The sequence below is a fragment of the Rhipicephalus microplus genome, chromosome X (assembly GCF_043290135.1).
Source record: "Rhipicephalus microplus isolate Deutch F79 chromosome X, USDA_Rmic, whole genome shotgun sequence".
Taxonomy (NCBI): Eukaryota; Metazoa; Arthropoda; class Arachnida; order Ixodida; family Ixodidae; genus Rhipicephalus; species Rhipicephalus microplus.
Genome location: NC_134710.1, coordinates 315469484 through 315489276, shown reverse-complemented (window position 1 = coordinate 315489276; position 19793 = coordinate 315469484). Strand labels below are relative to the sequence as shown.

The following is a 19793-nucleotide window of genomic DNA, read 5'->3' as shown; positions in this document are numbered from 1 at the left end:
GGGTCCACTGGATTCCGAGATAAGCAGTCAGCGTCATGGTGTAAGCGGCCAGATTTGTAGGACACCGAGTAGTTATACTCTTCGAGTCGTAATGACCATCGACCAAGACGCCCAGTGGGGTCCTTCAAGGATGCGAGCCAGCAAAGTGCGTGGTGATCGGCTGTGACGGTGAAATGTCGATTGTGTAAATGGGGCCAAAATTTTGCTACTGCCCAAACGAGAGCAAGGCATTCCCTTTCGATGATTGAGTAGTTCCTTTCTGCCTGTGAGAGGAGACGGCTGGCATAGGCGATAACGCGGGCGCCACCGCTTTGATGCTGGACCAAAACAGCACCAATTCCGTGGCCACTGGCATCGGTGCGGACTTCTGTAGGGGCGGCGTTGTCAAAATGGGCCAGAACAGGTGGTTTTGTTAGTAATGCAATAATTGTAGAGAACGCCGTAGCCTGCGCAGCACCCATTGTGAATGAGACATCTTTTCTCAGTAAGTTTGTGAGAGGACGGGCTACTTCCACATAGTTGTTCACAAAACGTAAAAAGTACGAGCACAGACCAAGAAAGCTGCGGACTTCCTTGGTGTAGGTCGGAATGGGAAAGTTCCGCACGGCTCGCACTTTATCAGGATCAGGGCGTACACCAGAGGAGTCGACAAGGTGGCCCAACATGGTTAGTTGCTGGCATCCGAAGTGGCACTTTGAAAAGTTCAGTTGGAGACCGGCATTGCGAAAAAACAGCCAGTATTGAGGATAGGCGGTCGAGGTGGGTCTCAAAGGTCGGAGAAAAGACGATAACGTCGTCAAGGTAACATAGACAAATTGACCATTTGAACCCACGCAAAAGAGAATCTATCATCCGCTTGAAGGTGGCCGGAGCGTTGCATAACCTGAAGGGCATCACTTTAAACTGGTAAAGACCATCGGGCGTGACAAAAGCGGTCTTTTCGCGGTCCATGTCGTCGACAGCGATTTGCCAGTACCCTTATCTTAGATCAATGAACGAAAAATAATTAGCGCCGTGAAGACAATCCACGGCGTCGTCTATGCGCGGTAGCGGGTAGACGTCTTTTTTAGTAATCTTGTTCAGATGTCGGTAGTCAACACAGAATCACCAAGTGTTGTCCTTCTTTTTGACAAGAACTACAGGTGAAGCCCATGGACTACATGATGGCTCAATTATGTCTCTGGCGAGCATTTTGTCGACTTCTGCTTGAATTATGTGACGCTCGTTTGGAGATACGCGGTATGGCCACCGATGGACAGGGGAGGCATCGCCGGTGTCAATGGGACATTGTCTGATAACAATATGTATAGGAAAACCAGTAATAAGTGTGCGTCAGTTCGAAACATAAAATAAACTTGCCTTTGACTATGAACATACTCGAACTTTACGAAATGTAGAGAAAAGCAACTTTATTTACACTTAGGTGTAGTTCTGTGGGTATTCACCACAAACAGCAGTACCATTAATAAGCGCTGAAGTAGTCTCGTCTCATTAGCATGAAATTGTGCATACCTCTGAGTTACGTCAGCTCGCTCAATTCTAAGAATTGACCACTTAGCTATCTATTCAAAACTTCTCATTATCTGCTGTTTTCGACTGCGTTTACGGCTCTGCAATACACGACTGGCAATCTTCTCATAATGCATTACCTTACTGCCATTCATATTACATGAACATTTCACCGTGTAATCGATACGACATTCTTCGTTTCCTTCAAGCATTCGGTTACCTACCTTCCCCTCAAGGCTTCCCAGAAAAATTATCAAACGAAGAATGTGTGGTTACCATGTATTTCGCACTGGCGAGTACATTTAGAAGTGTGGCAGCTTGGGCTAGTTGGTATGGCATGACGATAGTTATAGCGCGAGAACAAAACGACGACACAGAGACAAGAAGGACATGAAAGACAAGTGTCCTTCTTGTCTCTGTGTCGTCGTTCTGTTCTCACGCTATAACTATCGTCATGGCGAATACAGCCATGACGTGACTGACCTGTCGAGAGGTTGTTCACAGACAGACATATATGCACAAAGACATACGCACAAAAATACGCAACGTATACGGCTTGTCGTTGTTCAAGGCAGTTAAATTATGTACTGATAGAGTGGCGCTGACTGTCATAAAAAGAACAACAGCAAAGAAGTGTTCGATGACTTCGTCTGTTCCTCGTAAACTATGTGTACGCGTGTCAGCCATTCCTCTGTTGGCGATTTGTGAAGCTGCATATTGTAATTTGTCAATATAGTTGCTTGGGCGAGTTGGTGATACATGACTGTTTTGAAATGAGAGCACACTACTTAGACAGATTGTAAGGTGAATGTATATATGGGTGTACAACCCATCGCTTTCCGCAAAGGTACGGTGGTACTGTTCATTCGTTTCTGCATATACGATGGACAATACTTCTGCGACAGCAGGTACTCTAAGCACGCTATGCCGGTATAAGTGTCACAGGTCAAGTATATACGGCGCTGATTTGCTCGAGCAGCATCACATGAAGCCTACTCTGCATGTATGACATAGATAATTGCGTAGACTTTATTCCTGTAGGTACCCCAGCTGAAAAACGGTCAGTCGTTGGTCCGCGGCGTTTTTCGGAGTGAACGCATGGTTTCCATGACCTATTTGACCAAGCTTCCCACTGGTCGTACGGTATACAAAACGCCATAGTTAGAGTGTTATACATGAAGCTGGTATGCTCTTAAAGAGCGCCGTTGGTTGATTCTTCTCGCACAAAAGCAGCGCTCTCGTCAGTGAGGCGCAACGATCAGAACTGCTCGAATTTTATGAACAAACCGATGTTCTAGACAGATATTTTGAATATTTTTATCGATAATGTAATGGGAAGCATTCTTCACGAGAATTCCTTTGAAGCTGTCTGCAGGCCACATAGCACCGTGACATTCACAACGCCAAGACGCTACTTCCCGACAGCGTTCTTTAAATGTGGGTAGCACTTCTTCACTTAAAGTTCCTGCAATACAGACCAAAAGATCGATTGACCGACACACCAACTTATGTGTTATCTAAGCGAATGACGTCACTTTTCAATCCTGCACGCATTTAATGTGGCCCGACGGCGGGACTCGAACTCGGAGCCTCTAGTACTGAAATCGTATGCAGTAAAGTGACTGCCCCGCAAACTACATACGACACTTGTAACACGTCCCTCACGCAAGTATGCGCGTTCACAACCGCCTATACACTGACAGCTTCAACCATTCACTGCAAAAAATTCTACCAGACTAAACTTATTGGTCCCAAAAATTGTATGCCGCCAAGGTGACGATGAAGAAAATTCTCTATTCTTTCTTTTTGAGAGTTTCTTGTAATAGGCTGCAATGTCCGCGGCATGACGAGGGGGCAGGGGAGGTCAACCCCCTAGTCCGGTCAACACACACACACACACACACGCGCGCGCGCACGCACGCACGCACGCACGCACTCGCACTCACGCATGCACACACACATGCACACACACACACACACACACACACACACACACACACACACACACACACACACACACACACACACACACACACACACACACACACGCACACACACACACACACACAGTATACCATGCATAAAGAGTCATCGAACCTCTTTCTAAACCTATTTTTGATCACGCCACTGATGAGTATGAATGAGTGCGAGTGGTGTCTTAATACACTCGCAGAAGCATTCGCAATTACCATCGCGTGGTGTCTTCTGTTACTTCTTTTTTTTCATTCGTTAATTTTAGCAGAGAATGTAGATAACATCTGCAGTGACACATATTTACAGTATGATCTTTGTAGTTTGATGCCGCGTCATGCATAGGGGCGTTCCAAACAAATAAAACGTAAAGAACCACAACGTATTTATAAATACATGCCTGGGAGATTTTGCAAACCCAACAAAATCACCTTGCTGTTAAGTTTTTCGAGACAATCAGCATAATGCCATATTTGAAGCACTCATACCGAAACGCGGGGCTTAAAGAAAGGCTGAAAGACTCGATTCGATTCTTGAACAACGATTTGACACGAGCGTTATGGGCGATGCACATTTGACACCCGAGCCGCTGGCTGTCGACGAGTATTCGCGGCATAGCGTTAGCTCTGGTTATCGAATCAGTGTCTAATGTCTTCTTCGCTGTCTGCGCCAGCCAGCACTCCAGAGAACCCATCAATTCTCGATAGCGGTTCTTAGCGGCCGTCGCCGCCCTCAAACCGCGTCTCGTGTACATAGCACGTCCGTGTGTGTGTACTACACGCGTGTTCACCAATGCAGCGCAGAGGAACTTCATCGAGTTTTCAGCGCAAACCCACTCAACTTATTCCGCTCGTCTGTGCGCGCGTTCGCGCTCGCGGCAACGTACATATGCTTATTCACCGCGGACGACTTCAAAGTGCGCCGGGCCGTTAGGCGCATTAGCCAAACTCGGTAGCGCACACTCTCTCCCCCTTCACGCGCGCCCACCGCGTCTTGCGTTACATGTATATATTGATGGGCGCTCAGGGTTGGTGGTGGTGTTGGGGGGGGGGGGGGGGGAGACCCCAAGCCTGAGAGCACGCGCACGCTGCAATATGCATCATAATACGCATCTATCACTCTCCCTTTCCACCGCGGTGGCTCTATCAATTTAAGGCAATCAAAAGGGGAACACATGCGGATGGCATGACGGAGCACCGTAAAATAAATAAATAAATAGCGAGTGCTTTACAGAACAAAAGCTAGAAGCAAGACAGAAAATTGAGGCGCCGCGACGCACACACTTGTAACCAGCAGGAGGCTGTACCCTGCCGTCCCGGGGTCGCTCGTGGATAAGTATTGAAAAAGAAAAGAAAAAAAGGCGAAGAGAAGAGGCAGAGAAAGGAAGAGAATAACACAAAAAAACAGCGCTTAGTGATATTTTATTGACAAGATCTCGAAAGCGTCTCCTTTCGCACTCCGGGCGGCTGTATACTGACAGCCACTGCCCTCCGTTTCTGCCCCGCCTCTCGTGTTACCACTTTCTAAACCTCGCTCCCTCCCCAATGTTGTCGTTCTCTTTCCACCTTAAACTTTATTTCGCTCTCTTCGACTGCTGTCTCCTTCAAGTTACTTTCTGTTTTATCTATCAGACCACCGACGAATCGGCGAAAAGAGGGGTGGTGGGAGAATCGAAAGCGCCGCCAGAGTAACTGAAAATGCGGCGCCCTTCTTTCTTCATGGCGTTCGGTTACTGGCGCCCCTACGCGGCGAGCGACGCTATATAACTGGGAAAGCCAATTTGTTCGACGCGACGCTTTAAAGACTTAAGTAATGTCATACCCTCGCCGTCACGTCTTTTATTTCCACTCTGTTTGTCTTTCTGCTTTTTCCTGAAGCTCGAGGGTAACTCGTCCGGAGCTTTCTTTTTTTTTAATATTCTTTTTCGTATTCGGTTCTCGATTCCGAGGACGCACTTTTCACCAAAGTGCGTTCCTCATATGATATTGAATTACGCGCGAGAAAAAATACTAATAAAGCGAGATAACATCTACGAATAGCTTGCAGGCACTGCCACTCGTTCGGGATTTCATTTATTTAAAGGCTCACGAAGCCCTCGTCGCTGGTGTATAGACAGCTCCATGACTGAGCATACCTGTACACCGCAGAGTGGCACGAATTACGCCGGCGCCATTGCGCCTCTGTGCACGTAAGTTATTATTTATTACTTATTTTTCTTGTTTAAGACTGGCGAAGATGAAAGTAGAAAGTTTCAACTCTATGTTTTATATGTTTTATTTCCCATATATTGATCTGGTTAAGGTTTCGTTGGTTTGGTCATTCATTAGTATTCTTTGCAAGCGTATCTCTGATATCTAACTTGAAGGACACAGCTTTCGATTTGCTTGAGTAAGATAATTTTTTTTAATTTTAAATGCTTATTAGATACCAAAGAGGTGTCTGGTGGGTCAGCTTGTTGGCCGAATCGTAATGTAAGACAGGAAACACTCATTTTTAATGATGCCTCAGATAAAAGTTGTGTGCTGAAACTATGACGGTCTCACTGCGAGCCCGCAGCCAATCAGATGCCAATAGGGATGAAAGCACAAAAATGGTGGTGTTTAGCTCTTGTCAGCCTAGTCATCATGAGCGAAATGCATGTTTTCCTTGGTTTTGCAAAGATCTCACACACAGGCAGCGGTTGCCATAGCTGCGACCTTGCCACGCTTCCACGCTCAGTAAGCTCCTCATAACCTGCTAATCTGCTCCGGCGTTTGTGCCTGCAACTTTGCCGTTGCTTAAGATTTCGCGGCCTGCCTATACCTGCTGGATGTATGAATTCAGCCAGTCGCTTGCGTTGTAGCTTATACACAGATGGCCTAAAAATATGTCCCGGCGTGCCCAGCAGGCGAACTATGTCCTGGTACCTATATTTTATGGTAATCACGGGGATAGAGAGCAGCTCCTATGCAATATGGCAGGTGTCACATAAGACACGAAGCTCCTTTCGTTCGTCGTAGTGTGGCAGTACGGACTCACTGAGAAGCGATTTCTTAAATTCACGAAATGCTGTTCGATGTTCACCTCCCATGTTCACGCGTGGCGTCCTTCTGAAGAAGCTGGTAGAGACAGCTGGTAATTTTTGCCCTGTTCTTCGAGAATATTTTGTAGAAATAAAGCCAGTATATTCACAAATTAATCATTTGATTACTTGAAGTTTGGTGCTGGGGCCTCTTTTATAACTTGAGCTTTCCCTTTGCTGGTTTACAGGCCTGTTTCGACAATTCGGCGTCCCAGAAAAGAAACTTGTCACATTGCAAAACAGCACATGTTTTTTACCGAGGCGAAGGTTGCACTTGCGCACCGTTTTCAGAGCTTTTTCCAATCTGTCAGCATGTTCCGTGGCGTCTGTTCTACGGATGATAACGTCATCTAAGTATGTGCGAACGCCTGTAACGCCAGACAACATAGTACCTATGAAGTGTTGAAAAATGGCTGGTGCAGCAAAGATTCCTAAAGTAACCGCTGTATCCTGATTGATATGTGGGGTTTAACGTCCCAGAACCACCATATGATTATGAGAGACGCCGCAGTGGAGGGCTCCGGAAATTTCGACTACCTGGGGTTCTTTCACGTGGACCCAAATCTGAGCACACGGGCCTACAACATTTCCGCCTCCATCGGAAATGCAGCTGCCGCAGCTGCCGGATAACCATTGTATCCTGTAAGGCGTTTTTAGCACATTCAGAGTCAACAGCTCTGCTGTCTCTGGCATTGTGTTAGGTTCCTGGTACGCATGCGCCAAATACAGGATATTGAAGACCTTGCCTTCCTTCACGTAGCTTTGAGCACTTCACCGATTGTGGGACGCAAGTAAACGGCCTCTTTGGCATCTGGTTCATCACGCGATGGGTAGTCGCTGCATATTCGCAACGACCCGTTTTTCTTTCGAACGAATATATGTTTGCACTCCTTTTGCAAGTTAAAGCTGTACCGCAGGATGAACGTGCCCTGAGATGTGCACGTCGAGCATAGACGGGTACTTTTTTAGAGCTTCGTAAGAAGTTCTTCGTGTGATTATACGTTCATGCTCGTGATCTTTATATCGTCTGAGTAGGTTAGAACTCGTGGCCTTGATGGCCACAAGCGGTAATGTTAAAGCCCGGTTCATGTTAGTTTCATCCACTGTTGCCCATCTGAATACTTGAAGGAACTAGTCTGACGATGCCCGTAGTAAAATGTTGTCTGTCTAAAGGTATGGTGTGTCATGTCACGTGGCTTTGAACGTGGCCTTTCTAATAAGTGTGCAAACTGCACCTGAGTCGAATCCAAAATCTAAGGACTTGCACGTATGCGTTGCTGAGTGATGAGCTGTGTGTTGGGCGCGCCGATTAAGATGTCGAACTCGTGAAGTGCACTATGTGTACGTCTTGTCTGGGGAGTCCTGCTGTGTTGGGATTAGCGCTGAAGCAGCTGTCGAAGTCTCTTTCCGGGGATATTGGATGTTATCTTTATCTTTCGTTCTTCCCTTTTTCCACTTTTTAAGGCACGCCTTTTCGTTGTGCCTGCGTTTCTTGCAGTAGCTGCAAGAAGCCGTCTGACACTTGCACGTTTCCGAGTCAGGCTGTGCATCTCAATGCTAGCAGCGCATAGCCGCCCACCGGACGCACCTTGAAGGTCGGCACACATTTCCTGAATTGTTGCCCAAACATCTAGGTACGGCTTGAGGAGAGAGACGTGACACGACGTAGAAGGCGGCCGACAGGGCTGTGCCGATTTCGCCACTTTATTCCAGGCGTTGAAGCAAAGCCGCAGTGGCTGCCAGCGTCCGACGCGCCAGGCACGTGAGCTAGTTCTGTTCTAGCGCAGCGTGAGCTAGCCTCAGCTGCGAAAGAGGCGTGGCGTGGTGGTTTAAAAAATAATAATGATAATGATGATCATGATGGCACTATGATTTCAACACGCTCACCCACAAGTTCATTTTTGTAAAGTTTGCGTCCTGTATATTTCATTCTGATTCCTTCTTTTGAACACAACTACTTTAGCGACCTTGCTTTACTGTTTGGCTGATAATTGTGCGCGCATATAGTTCATAAATATTTTAAAGTTCGGTTTTCTTGTTTCTCTTATCATTGAAAGCGTTTTCAGTTCACAAATTTAAGGTAAAAAGCTTTCTTGAACGACAAGTCATTTTCTGTGAACAGCCGTTGCCTGAACTGTTCGTTCCGAAGAGATCAAGCGAAACGAAACGCAGCGTGACAACAATAGCTATGTCGGATGCACTGCTGTGTATGTGGTTTTTCCAAAATTGCAATGTGCTCTTAACTCCTTGAGTGATGTGACGTAATCACTATTTCTTCGTGCTATTGGTCACGTAGTTGGGGCATGCTCTGCAGACGACATAACCCGCCAAGCAACTGAAGTGAGCTTTAATAATCTTGACTCGTGGCTATTTTAGCTCACTTAACTTGGCTGCTTGTGTTGAACGGCAGCGCAAACGACGTCATAAACCTGTTCACCACACAACGTTGGCAGAGTAACACGTTTCTGAGAAGCACTCGTAATGTAGTTAGCCTCGAAGAAGAGCTGTGGCCTCCCGTTCGAAGATCTCCAGGAGCCGCAGCTGCCACAAAAATAGGGTAGCGATCCAAAATCAGGCGTCCCTATGTCATTTCGTTCCTTGATGTCGCCGAAGTTCCGATGTGTTAAGTGTTCCTCGTAGCCAATGGTTACGTCTGTACAGCCTCTTGGTGCTGTCAACAATTTATCTCACTCAAGGAACCATGAGCAAGCAAAAGCAGCGTACCTGAGGCGCTGGAGTTACAACTTTCTCGACCTCGACGCAAGAGTCTCGCTCGTGCCAAATAGCCCGTGCGTTGACGCCCTACCCTTTGTTCATGCGTCTTCTAGGGCGACGTGTCAGTAGGTTCACGGACCTCCTGGTATTATGTCTAGGCATACCGTTCTGCTAGTGCTAGTTTCCGTGCAAGTTCAGCATTTAGGCGTGTTTTGATGGGGGACTAAACAACGTATAGGCCTCATAAGCCTTCATTGTACCAGTTTTTGCTCGGCTTGTTTGTGAAGGCTCAATGCCTCTCCTTCGCAACGGGTGTGGTTTATATGCATACTGCACAGGTGCGTATACGAAGACAGGCGACGCACACACATAATGGGCGTCGGGATTTTTTTCCAATCCTGCTATATTCCTGCTAAGCAGCTTTATGCTGATTGCTCAGCGTTTTTCCATGGGAAGCATTTCTGAGTGCGGGCTCTCATAAGGTCACTCTGACAATATGTTTAGATTACCTGGTCACTCTCGAAAGTGCTCAACAATGATGTGCCCACATTTTCCCAGGAATACAGTGGTTTTTAATTACAGCAGGAACGGAGAATTCGAAGCTGGATTTGCTCCGTTCCACCGTGTGGGTCGCGCTCCAGTATATTTTTTGTTAGGCACACAACTAAGGTCGTCCAAATGCTTCATTAGTGGTTGCAATTTCATCAAGTGGCAAGAAAGAAAAGTTGTGCAGATGGAAGGCAGACGTTGGCGACTACGCGAAGTGAAACCTTGGCAAAGTGGTTTATATTATATGCTATGCATGTCGAACAGGCCAAGGATAAAAAGGCGAATTTTAGAAGGATATTTCATCCTATCAAAACATTGGCCGCCCCTACGGTACCTTGTTCCTGTTGTTATCTCTAGTGCTTAAATGCAATGCAGGCAATCAGTTTTACCTCCAGCCCACAAAACGTTTATCCTCAAACAAGCTCTTGTTTGAAGCAACGATCAAGGCCCATAACCTTGTGTCAAGCAGTGTTTGCGTTCACGCCCTGCACCTTGTTTAGCAAAGGTGTATTGTAACATAAAATGATGAGAACGTTGCTACTTTTGATTGTAGCCGAATACGCGGTAACGATAGAATATACAAACGGTTGAGCAGCCTTTACGCGGTGCATGTTGACGTGTTAGAGCAGTTCATGTCTCACTTAATGATTGCAATTGCATGTCGTCTATATCAATTTGAACACAGTTACGTTACGTGTAAACAAAGTACCGTATATATATATATATATATATATATATATATATATATATATATATATATATATATATATATATATATATATGTATGTATGTATGTATATCCATATATTTATATATTTATATATAAATATGTATATATGTATATTGATGAACGCGCACATGCATCTGATTAGTATGTTCATTTGATGATTTGGTAGAGTCATTTCAAATAATTATGTTCAGTTATGGCAGCATACGTACTACGGAAGGGTGAACCTGTGGGTGGGCTGAAAGAGTTGGTGAGTCGGTGTAACTATGTAATCTGTAGATTTCATTATTTCATTATTGTTATGGGTCTCGCTAAAAGGTGTGTGCTTCGTTACTATATTTAGGAGCCCGAAGCTGCACATTCTGTTGTCTCTGTCATATATTTTTTACTTCTACTCGAATTTTATTTCTTTCCCACCCACTTAAATTTTTGGTACCTCTGTGTATTTGTAAGTTTCCCCTGTTAGGGTATCCCTATTCGGACAAATCCTGCATAAAAGATTCTTCGTCTGCATAACCAGCCACACGCACTAAGTGACTAACGCCCATTGCTTTGCTACACTTTGAATGAGCGTAGCATGAATTTGTTTGCTTTGTTGCTTGAAGTGCTCCTTGAGTCTGGTAGGGCGATGACAGACGGTGAAACGCTTTCGGAATAGATGAATCTAAACACACTTTGCCATACTCGGTTTCCAGACGTTGGCAAAGCACAGCCCATGGCACCACCATGACAAGAGAATCTAGAGAGGTGGTGACATAAACCAGCGTCAGGTGCACTGATCTCACCTGAATGCTTTCGTAACAATGTTGCGCAATTGGCTTTTCAACTTCGCACGTACCTTTTAAAAGCTTTCCATAGCACGGCAGTAATTTGAGTATAATAATATTTGCTGGGGTTAAACATCGCAAAAGCACCATACTATTCTGAAGTATGCAGTGGAGGGCTCTGGAAATTTTAGTCACATGTGGTTCTTTACCGTGCCCCTAAATCTAAGCACGTGGGCCTCAACCTTTCTCGCTACCATCGAAAAGGCTGCCACCGCGGCCGCAATTCGATCCCGCGACCTGCGGGTCAGCAGCCGAGTGCCTTAGCCACTAGAACACCGGGGTGGGTGCGTAATTTGAGTACCCTTTATAACTTGATAAATACGTATGAAGGTTGTCTGGGTATTATGGTTCTCATGAAAAAATTACATCACCTCGCACTATGGGAAACCATGAGTAGAATGCGTAGCAGCTCATGGGTTGACTGAAAGTAGCCTTCATCACAGGCACCTTGTCCAATGTTAACGTACCCTTGCAAATGGAGCAGACCATAAATTCACTGTAGTTTTTGTGTGTTGTTTTTACTAGTCCCGTAATCTTCTTGGAGCAAGCCAAGCTGGTTCATCGCCACGTGATGTGGGGGCACGTGGGTTTATCGTGCGTCTGCAGAATCTCGTTCCCCGACGCCATCTCGCGATTGCTGAGAGTGTAAGAGGGCGAGACAACAACCTCTTAGGGCGCGTTCACAATTGGCCTTGAAGAAAGCAAAACCAGCGAAACCCTCCGGAAACTGGCTCGTTTCGCCGCCCAAGAGACCAGAAAACCACGACGCGCAGCCGGCGCGCAATATTCGGTCTGAGACCAATTTGTCCACCACGCGAAACTGAATCCGGGTTCCGCTTCACAGAATTGGCTGCGCTAGATCAAACTACGTGACCTGACCAGCCGGTCGCATATACAACATGGTGGCACAAGCGTCGGAAGTGGCTCGCATTGGCTCAAGTCGCAAACTACCCGTGCAGCCCGACGAAGCTTGATGGCCTCAACGAGGACGCGTTCATCGAGAGCCTGACTTGGATTACGATCGCCGAGAACTCAGGAAGTAGGCGGTGCAGTGGCAGCGAGTCGGCATGCCTCAACATGTCTCGCTTTTGTGTACAGCTGGTCGAAACCGCGCCGTCGCTGCCGATGCGTTCGCTCGTGTCGTTTCTGCTGGCGTATCTCCCAAAACAACGTTTGAAAAGGTGCGAACTGTTTCTTCTCACTACTCTGTGTCTATGACTAGAATACGAACTTCAGTTCTCAGAAAGCAGGCAAAATCGAATTAATTGTCAAGGTAGTGACGGCAGCGGCGGCGGGATGGGGCAGAACGAATGTGAACAACATCGACACGCGCGGTCGTGGTTTTCCGGCCGCTCTGGCGTTTTCGTTTTTTCTTCATTACCCAAGTGTGAACGCGGCCTCAAACAGCCACTTGCAGGCCCGAACGCACTAGTGCGCTCGGGCCTGCGTTTCCTAGAGAAGAGGGAGGGAGGAGCGTAGAAGAGGAGACATAGGTGCAGGAGAAGCGCATGCGCTGTAGGGGTGTAGACGTTACGGGAGGGGAGAGAGGGGACAGTGGGAGAGGAGAGACAAGGGGAGGACGCGCATGCGCAATAAGGGTGGTAACACCACATATCGAATCGAACTCCGCCATAAGCTGCTTCGCATCTAATAAATCAGATGTACCACCACCGGCCATGTCTTATGTGTGGTAATGGCTCTAAAACAAATTACCAATATCCGACAGGTTCCTTTCATCATGATAATAAAAGTATTAAAGAAGTGGCATAACCAACGTGCGCGTGAATGATTGTTAAGCTACGCGTTCTTGAAACTGAAAGTAAATTTGATCTAACTTACGTGGAATCTGTGTGCGTTACGAAGATACAACACCATGTTACCATCTGTTCAAGCGCAACACTCGTGGTAGACTTAACCGCTACATGTAACGTATTCCGATTCTAACAAATTGGTGTTGTAAACTAAAATATCTCAAAAGCTAGCGATGAAGATGAAGAAATGGCCACGACAGTGCGTCCACAGAAGAGGAAAGAACTCGATTAAATTATGTAGTTTCCATTAAAGAGTAAGGTGTCCTACCACCGAATATTGGGATACATAGGCACATGCATACAGGCGTACTATCAGCGTCAAATGACACCCGAAGAGCGGCTAGCCTTCCCAGTGGTGTAGTGCATGCCGTCCACTTATCACCATGGACAGGCACGCATATATGCGTAGAGCTGCCGAACAGAATGCGCGCGCCTGTTCATGGTGATAAGTGGACGGCACGCACTATACCATCAGGAAGGCTTGCCGCTGTTCGGGTTTCATTTGACGCTGATATTACATACATACATACATACATACATACATACATACATACATACATACATACATACATACATACATACATACATACATACATACATACATACATACATACATACATACATACATACATACATACATACATACATACTATAAATAATTCGTGCAGAGGAACATTTATCACGATGTTGACGAAATTTTAGCTCATAAGAACCACCCGCACACAGGTAGGAGAAACACAAAACGTAGCGCACGTGTTGTTTCCCAAATTTTGTCGTCCGTGTGGTTTTTAAGCTCTAATTTTTTTTAGAAAACACGTATTGTTAACAAGGTTTAATTTCTGACCCTGTACATTCATGCACGTCTACATCGATACTCAATGTTATGAAACTAATAGAATCCTTCAGGGGTGAGCCTGTATTACATTTTTTTTTCTCCAGATGGTAGCTATGGATACCAGTCGGAGCTTCACGAAGATGCCTTCGTGCGGAGAAAGCAGCGAAGGAACAGGACGACGTTTACCGTCCAACAGGTGAGCTCATGCTTTCCTGTTTTTGCACCAACAAGCCCGCAGATGCACACATGCTTGTCTATGCCATTTTGTTCTTTTCCTAAGCGTGCATTTGGTATCTTGAGGAGAAGACATCACCAGTCTTGTGCAGGATAACTGTACTGTTAAAGAAGTAAAAAACAGGCGATGGTAAGAGAGTGCATGTTCCTCTATTGTTATATTTTTTATTGAGCGTACACAAACATACAGAGGAAACATGGAGAGAGTATGGTGGCAGCGACCATCTAGAGGGTGACAGTGCCTGCCGGCTGCTTCAAGATGAGGTGAATAGACAGAGGAGATGAAGATATACCGAAGAAAGAAAATATGAGAGTAAGGAAATAACGCACATGGGTAGAAGAATAATTATTATTAACAAGCAAAACTGCCTACATATACGATGCTAAATCGGCTTCGTTTACAAAAGTTAGCAGGGCTCGGTGAGCCCGGCCACGTCGAGCAGCGCACATTTACGGAAAAAGGCAGTTAGCAGGGGCAGCGCACTCAAGTCCAATGACTCTATATAACCAAGTTAGCAATGCCCGCTGCATAAAGAATGCGGTACACTAAAATTTGATGTTTAAGTGTCTCACAAGAGCCACAAGACGTACAGCCGCGGCCACTTCTGTGTAGAGAACGCGAACAGCCGGTTTCTGCTCTGCGGGGCAAAACCTTGAGGCAGCATCAGGCTCTGACATGGTCAGCCTGACAACTAGGCCACGCATGCTCCTGATACACCACTTAAGAGCCTGAAACTGCCTCAAGGTTAAGACCTGCAGAGCAAAAACCGGCTGCTCTACACAGAAGTGGCCACGGCTGTACAAGGTAGACTGTACACTCGTCATTGTCGGTATAAATGTTCACGCACCAACACACAAAAAAAACTATAGCAGCCAATTTAATGAGGTTTAAAAGGTGCGACGAGGGGAGCCGCTACTTCTATGCTCTGTGTGAGCAAAAAAAGAAGTTCCCGCTTTAGCTGGGCTGCCAAAACAGGCCACGTGAATTGTGCATTTAGAAACTTTTTATGAGTGGCTGCTTTCTTAACACATCTGGTATTGATGACGTATGCCAAACAACGGTAAACTGCGATGATATGCTAATACAGATACGCCACCTCCTTTTTATCTTTGCGCAGCTGGAGGAGCTGGAGAAGGCGTTTGCTCAGACCCACTACCCGGACGTGTTCACGCGAGAGGACCTCGCCATGAAGATAAACCTCACCGAGGCTAGGGTCCAGGTAGGAAAGCGTTCCATCGATAGATAATATCTGTTGGTGTTTAACGTTCCAAAACCACGATATAATTATGAGGGACACGTAGTGAAAGGCTCCGGAAATTCCATACTACATGAGGTTTTTTAACGTGCACAATCCAGGTACGCGGGCCTCGCGCGTTTCGGCCTGCATCGAAAATGCTGCTGCCGCTGCCAGGATTCGATCCCACGACCTGCGGTTTAGCAAGTGTTTTATTTATTATGCCATTGGCATGCCTTGAAGCAAATGCCAGTCTGCAGACGAATCTAGGACTGGTGGAATAGAAGGGGAACATGGGTGTCACGCACAAAGCACTACCAGGTGGACATGAATGCAATGAGCGCATGACTTATATCAAGTAAATGTTCGCGGTGAATCTGAGAACAAGAAGAAAAAGCGAAGTGAAAGACGACTGGACAGGGTGCCCTGTGCCGTCTTTTCTCACCTTTTCTTCCGTGTTCTCAGATGCGTCAAAAATATTTCGTTAAGCTATGCATGCACCGACTCGCCCATCGTCATACTCTGCTCAAGCACAACTTATTCCCTACATCTGTTGCTACACTCGAGCATATCCCATGTTATGCGAAAAAAAAAGTCGGACGGCATCCACAGTATGCTGCAAAGTTGTGTATCGCAATTAAACTTGAAAGCACTAGCGAAGCTGCTAACAATATTTTATAACGAACACCTACCATGCTGCGCTTGTAAAAGGCAAATGAAACGTCAAATATCCCTTCTCACCGGAACACACACTGCTGATAATATTTTTTTCGACATAGGTGCACTTTCGGAGTGCAATATATTCAAAAGAGAGAATACGGGAAAAGCGGGAAAGTTAACTAGAGTTTGTCCAGTTTGCTACCCTGCACGTGGCGAGAGGATAACGCATAGCTGCAGCGCACAGTGCCGTTCGCGCATTTCGTGTCCTTTCGAAGCAGCCACCACACCTGCACTGGGCAGGCTACCTGCAGTACACTGTCGAGCAGCGCAAAGTGACTAAAGTATAAGTGGTAAATGTAGAATAGAAGAAGAGAAAAGCAAAATAAGTCGGGAAACAAAGCCCAAAAGAAGAGCCAGCAAGACTGGCACTCCGCTAAACAAAGCGGGCATTCGCTGCACCCTTCGCTTGACTCGAGCCGCGAAGAAAGGTGGGAATGGTGGGTGAAGGGGAGGGTCCTTTATAATAGACCCGGGAGCCGCGGCCAAGCGACGGCGCGGTCATAGCCTGGCGCGCGGTTCGGTCGGCTGACGCGGGGGCTAATTGAGTCGGCCGTCCAATGGCGGGAAAGTCGTGGGGCCGCCCTGGCTTTGGCTGGACCGCGAAGAGCAGCCGCGCTGGAGAAAATCCGCCTCATTTGTTTCACTTAGCCCCCTCCGACCGACGCGCGCGTAAATCACACGCCGCCGCAGTCGCCTCGGCCGAAGCCGTGGCAACCGCTTGGGCTGCTTTCGCCGCCGCAGACCTGCTTGACGCTGCTCTGCTCTCAACCGTACACGCGGTGCGTGCGCAATCACAAATGAAAAGGATCTCGCGCAGTGAGCGGGCGCCGAAACTTCCTTGCCCGTCCTTGGAGAGGTAGATGAGGGCAGCTCAAGATTAGAGACCGTATACGTCTTGAGGGATAGAGACGTGCAAGGACCGTGTAACGCGCTTCCGCGTTCGATAATATTTAAACGTGACACTCGGGATATTAGGGGGAATTCAGTGGTGGTATTAGCGATCATATACTCCGCTTCTACGCTGATTTCTCTTGGCACTGTTGAAGGTGTCTCTTCCGATGGCTGGCGTTCACTGTATGGAAACGACCTTAGGACTGGTGTTGCGCCTCTGAATGGTGGTGTATTTAAAACGTCAAAGATCGAGAGAATTTCGCTCTTGAGGGCACTTATAGGCAGCGATGGTCGGACGGCCATTTCATTGATATTCCGAGCGTCCCTCAGTCAAAATCTCCGTAATCACTAAAGGTATTCAGGCCACATTTGTATACTAAGGTGTTGTGCTGCATCTCCTACAGCTAGAGTCGTTGAATTTTCTTGCGTTCACCTGAATTTTACGTATATTCCCAAGATTGTACATTCGTGTAAACATACAGAGTTCAAAATGTTAATGATGACTTCACCTTGTTGCACTAGCTGCATTTAAACTATACTTGCACCAAAAACTGGTGCGAAGTGCCGTTTTATTTTACAGCCGCTGAGGCGCACTTATAAGGGCCAATAGTCAGTGCAGAAGTTGTGCATGTTCTGCTGCTATTATTAAGAACATCATAACGCTTACTGTAGTCACCATGTAATTAGAAGATACATGAATACCCGATCTTCCAACGATGCAGTGCTTCAATTACACCTTACGGTGGCAGAATCTACGAGTTTTATTACAGCCAACGAATAATGATAAAAGCTTGCTCAACAGAACGGCCATTGAAAGCTTGAGATTCCGACAGCCATGTGAACTGAGAGCTCTAACTTATAGGCTTGTATCTCTCCTTAGGTGCATGACACTCAACTTGAATCGGTGAATCAGCAATGCTGAGGATGCATAGCTTTGAAGCGTCTTTCTTGCTCATTCCACAAATCTCCTGCAATCCTCATAGGCTATTAACCATTCCCCTTTCGCTGAATGCAGCATCATTCACCTTAAGTATGCCGAATACCACCCACAGACGAACGACTTGACGCAGGGGTTCAGCCGCACACTTGGTAACATGATAACTATGTACGTCGCATGGGTTAACATGTAACTGGAACGCTGTTTTACCATTTGCCCCACACGCATACAACATTGGCACACAAGCTACCACTGGTTTTTCGCTGTTTTTACCACTGTACGGCCGAGAGCCTTCTTGTATTTTGGACACACTGCTTCCATACCGACCCGCCGCTTCCGAATGCACGCAGGTGTCTGATGCGGCGAGATATAGAGATAATGAGCAGCTCGTTTGTAAACTTACAACCGGCGCTAGGGGTCACGAAATACTGCGACATGACGTTGGCACATTTTCACCAGACTTCCGAATGGTTCTCTCGTTTGATTGTGTATGCCGCTCTGGCCTTACAAGCAAACTTTTTGCACGCTATGCTGGCCCCTGCCGTATCAAAAGACACACGTTCCCTGTCAAATACATTGTTGAGCCCGTGACCCCGTCCCACGACCTCAGACATCACCGTCGTGACAAAGTTATCGTCAGCAGATTCAATAACGCTGTATGCTGGACGATGATTAGCGCGAAAAGTTGTCGGCGTAGTGATAGCCCAATAAAAAAAATATGTGACAATATTGCAGGAATACACTGCACTTAGGGTTCAAGCCTTGATTTGAGATTCTTGCAGGGCAATATTTATTCCTCATACAACCACCCGAGCTTAAGCCATGAAGAAGTGAGCATGTGTACGCGTGAAGCCATTTCTAGTATGCGAAGTCATGTTGTACTTCATAGCACGCCATCAATTTCGTCCATTGCTTTGAATAAGCTTAGTCGAACTGATTCTAGTACTAATGACTATAGGTTTAGAATAATCATTTTACTGCGAGAAATAAAGTGATAAGCAGTGTGTCGAAATAACTGATAACCAGAAGTACGCCATTCAACAGCCGACTATCTCACATTTAGAGATTGGTGCATTAAATAAAAAGAATATCTGCAGCCATGCGTCGATAAGATATGCGAATCACCAATATTTTATAGGGGAAGTCGCATATTTTTATATGTAGATTTTTAGATACAGTATTCTAGATACATTGTTCTATATACATTACTCTTCTACTCTTCTAGATACATATTATTCTGGATACGTTTTTTATAATTGTAAGATATAAGCTTAAAATCTGCTTGCAGTGTAAAATTACTTGTGTACAAGTGAACATAGACGAAAATGTGAATCCGCATGCGTTGTTTGGCACCCCTTTACTAAACAATACTACCCGTCTCGAAAAGGTTCAGAGGAAAGCTTTGGGGTCTGTTTAAACTTTCTCTGCAACACTCACCCACTGAAATAGTTGTAGGCCCATGGGCTCATGCATATTAGGGTGCACGTTAAAGAACCCCAGGTGGTCGAAATTTCCGGAAGCCTCCACTACGGCGTCTCTCATATATTTATATGGTGGTTCTGGGACGTTAAACCCTACATATCAATCAATCACCCACTGAAATAATTCAGGCTAACGGTATTCAATCGTTTGGAGAAATATTGAAAACTCTTACGTGTACAATTTCTTTTCTAGCATAGAAATCCGGAATCAGTATTCATCCTCCGATCCAGTTTTCGTCTTCAACATCAAAGTATACTATATTAACCATCATATACTAAATAAGAGACAC

At 46.1% G+C, this 19793-nt stretch overlaps 1 protein-coding gene across 1 annotated transcript in view; it reads left to right on the top strand.

Annotated features, from left to right (window-relative positions):
- The window catches only part of Drgx (Dorsal root ganglia homeobox), an 84254-nt gene that overhangs the window by 55966 nt on the left and 8495 nt on the right, over window positions 1-19793 (top strand). The window contains exons 3-4 of the mRNA XM_075881553.1: window positions 14110-14201; window positions 15358-15459. Coding sequence (XP_075737668.1) covers window positions 14110-14201; window positions 15358-15459 — 194 coding nt within the window. The remainder of the gene's footprint in view (window positions 1-14109; window positions 14202-15357; window positions 15460-19793) is intronic.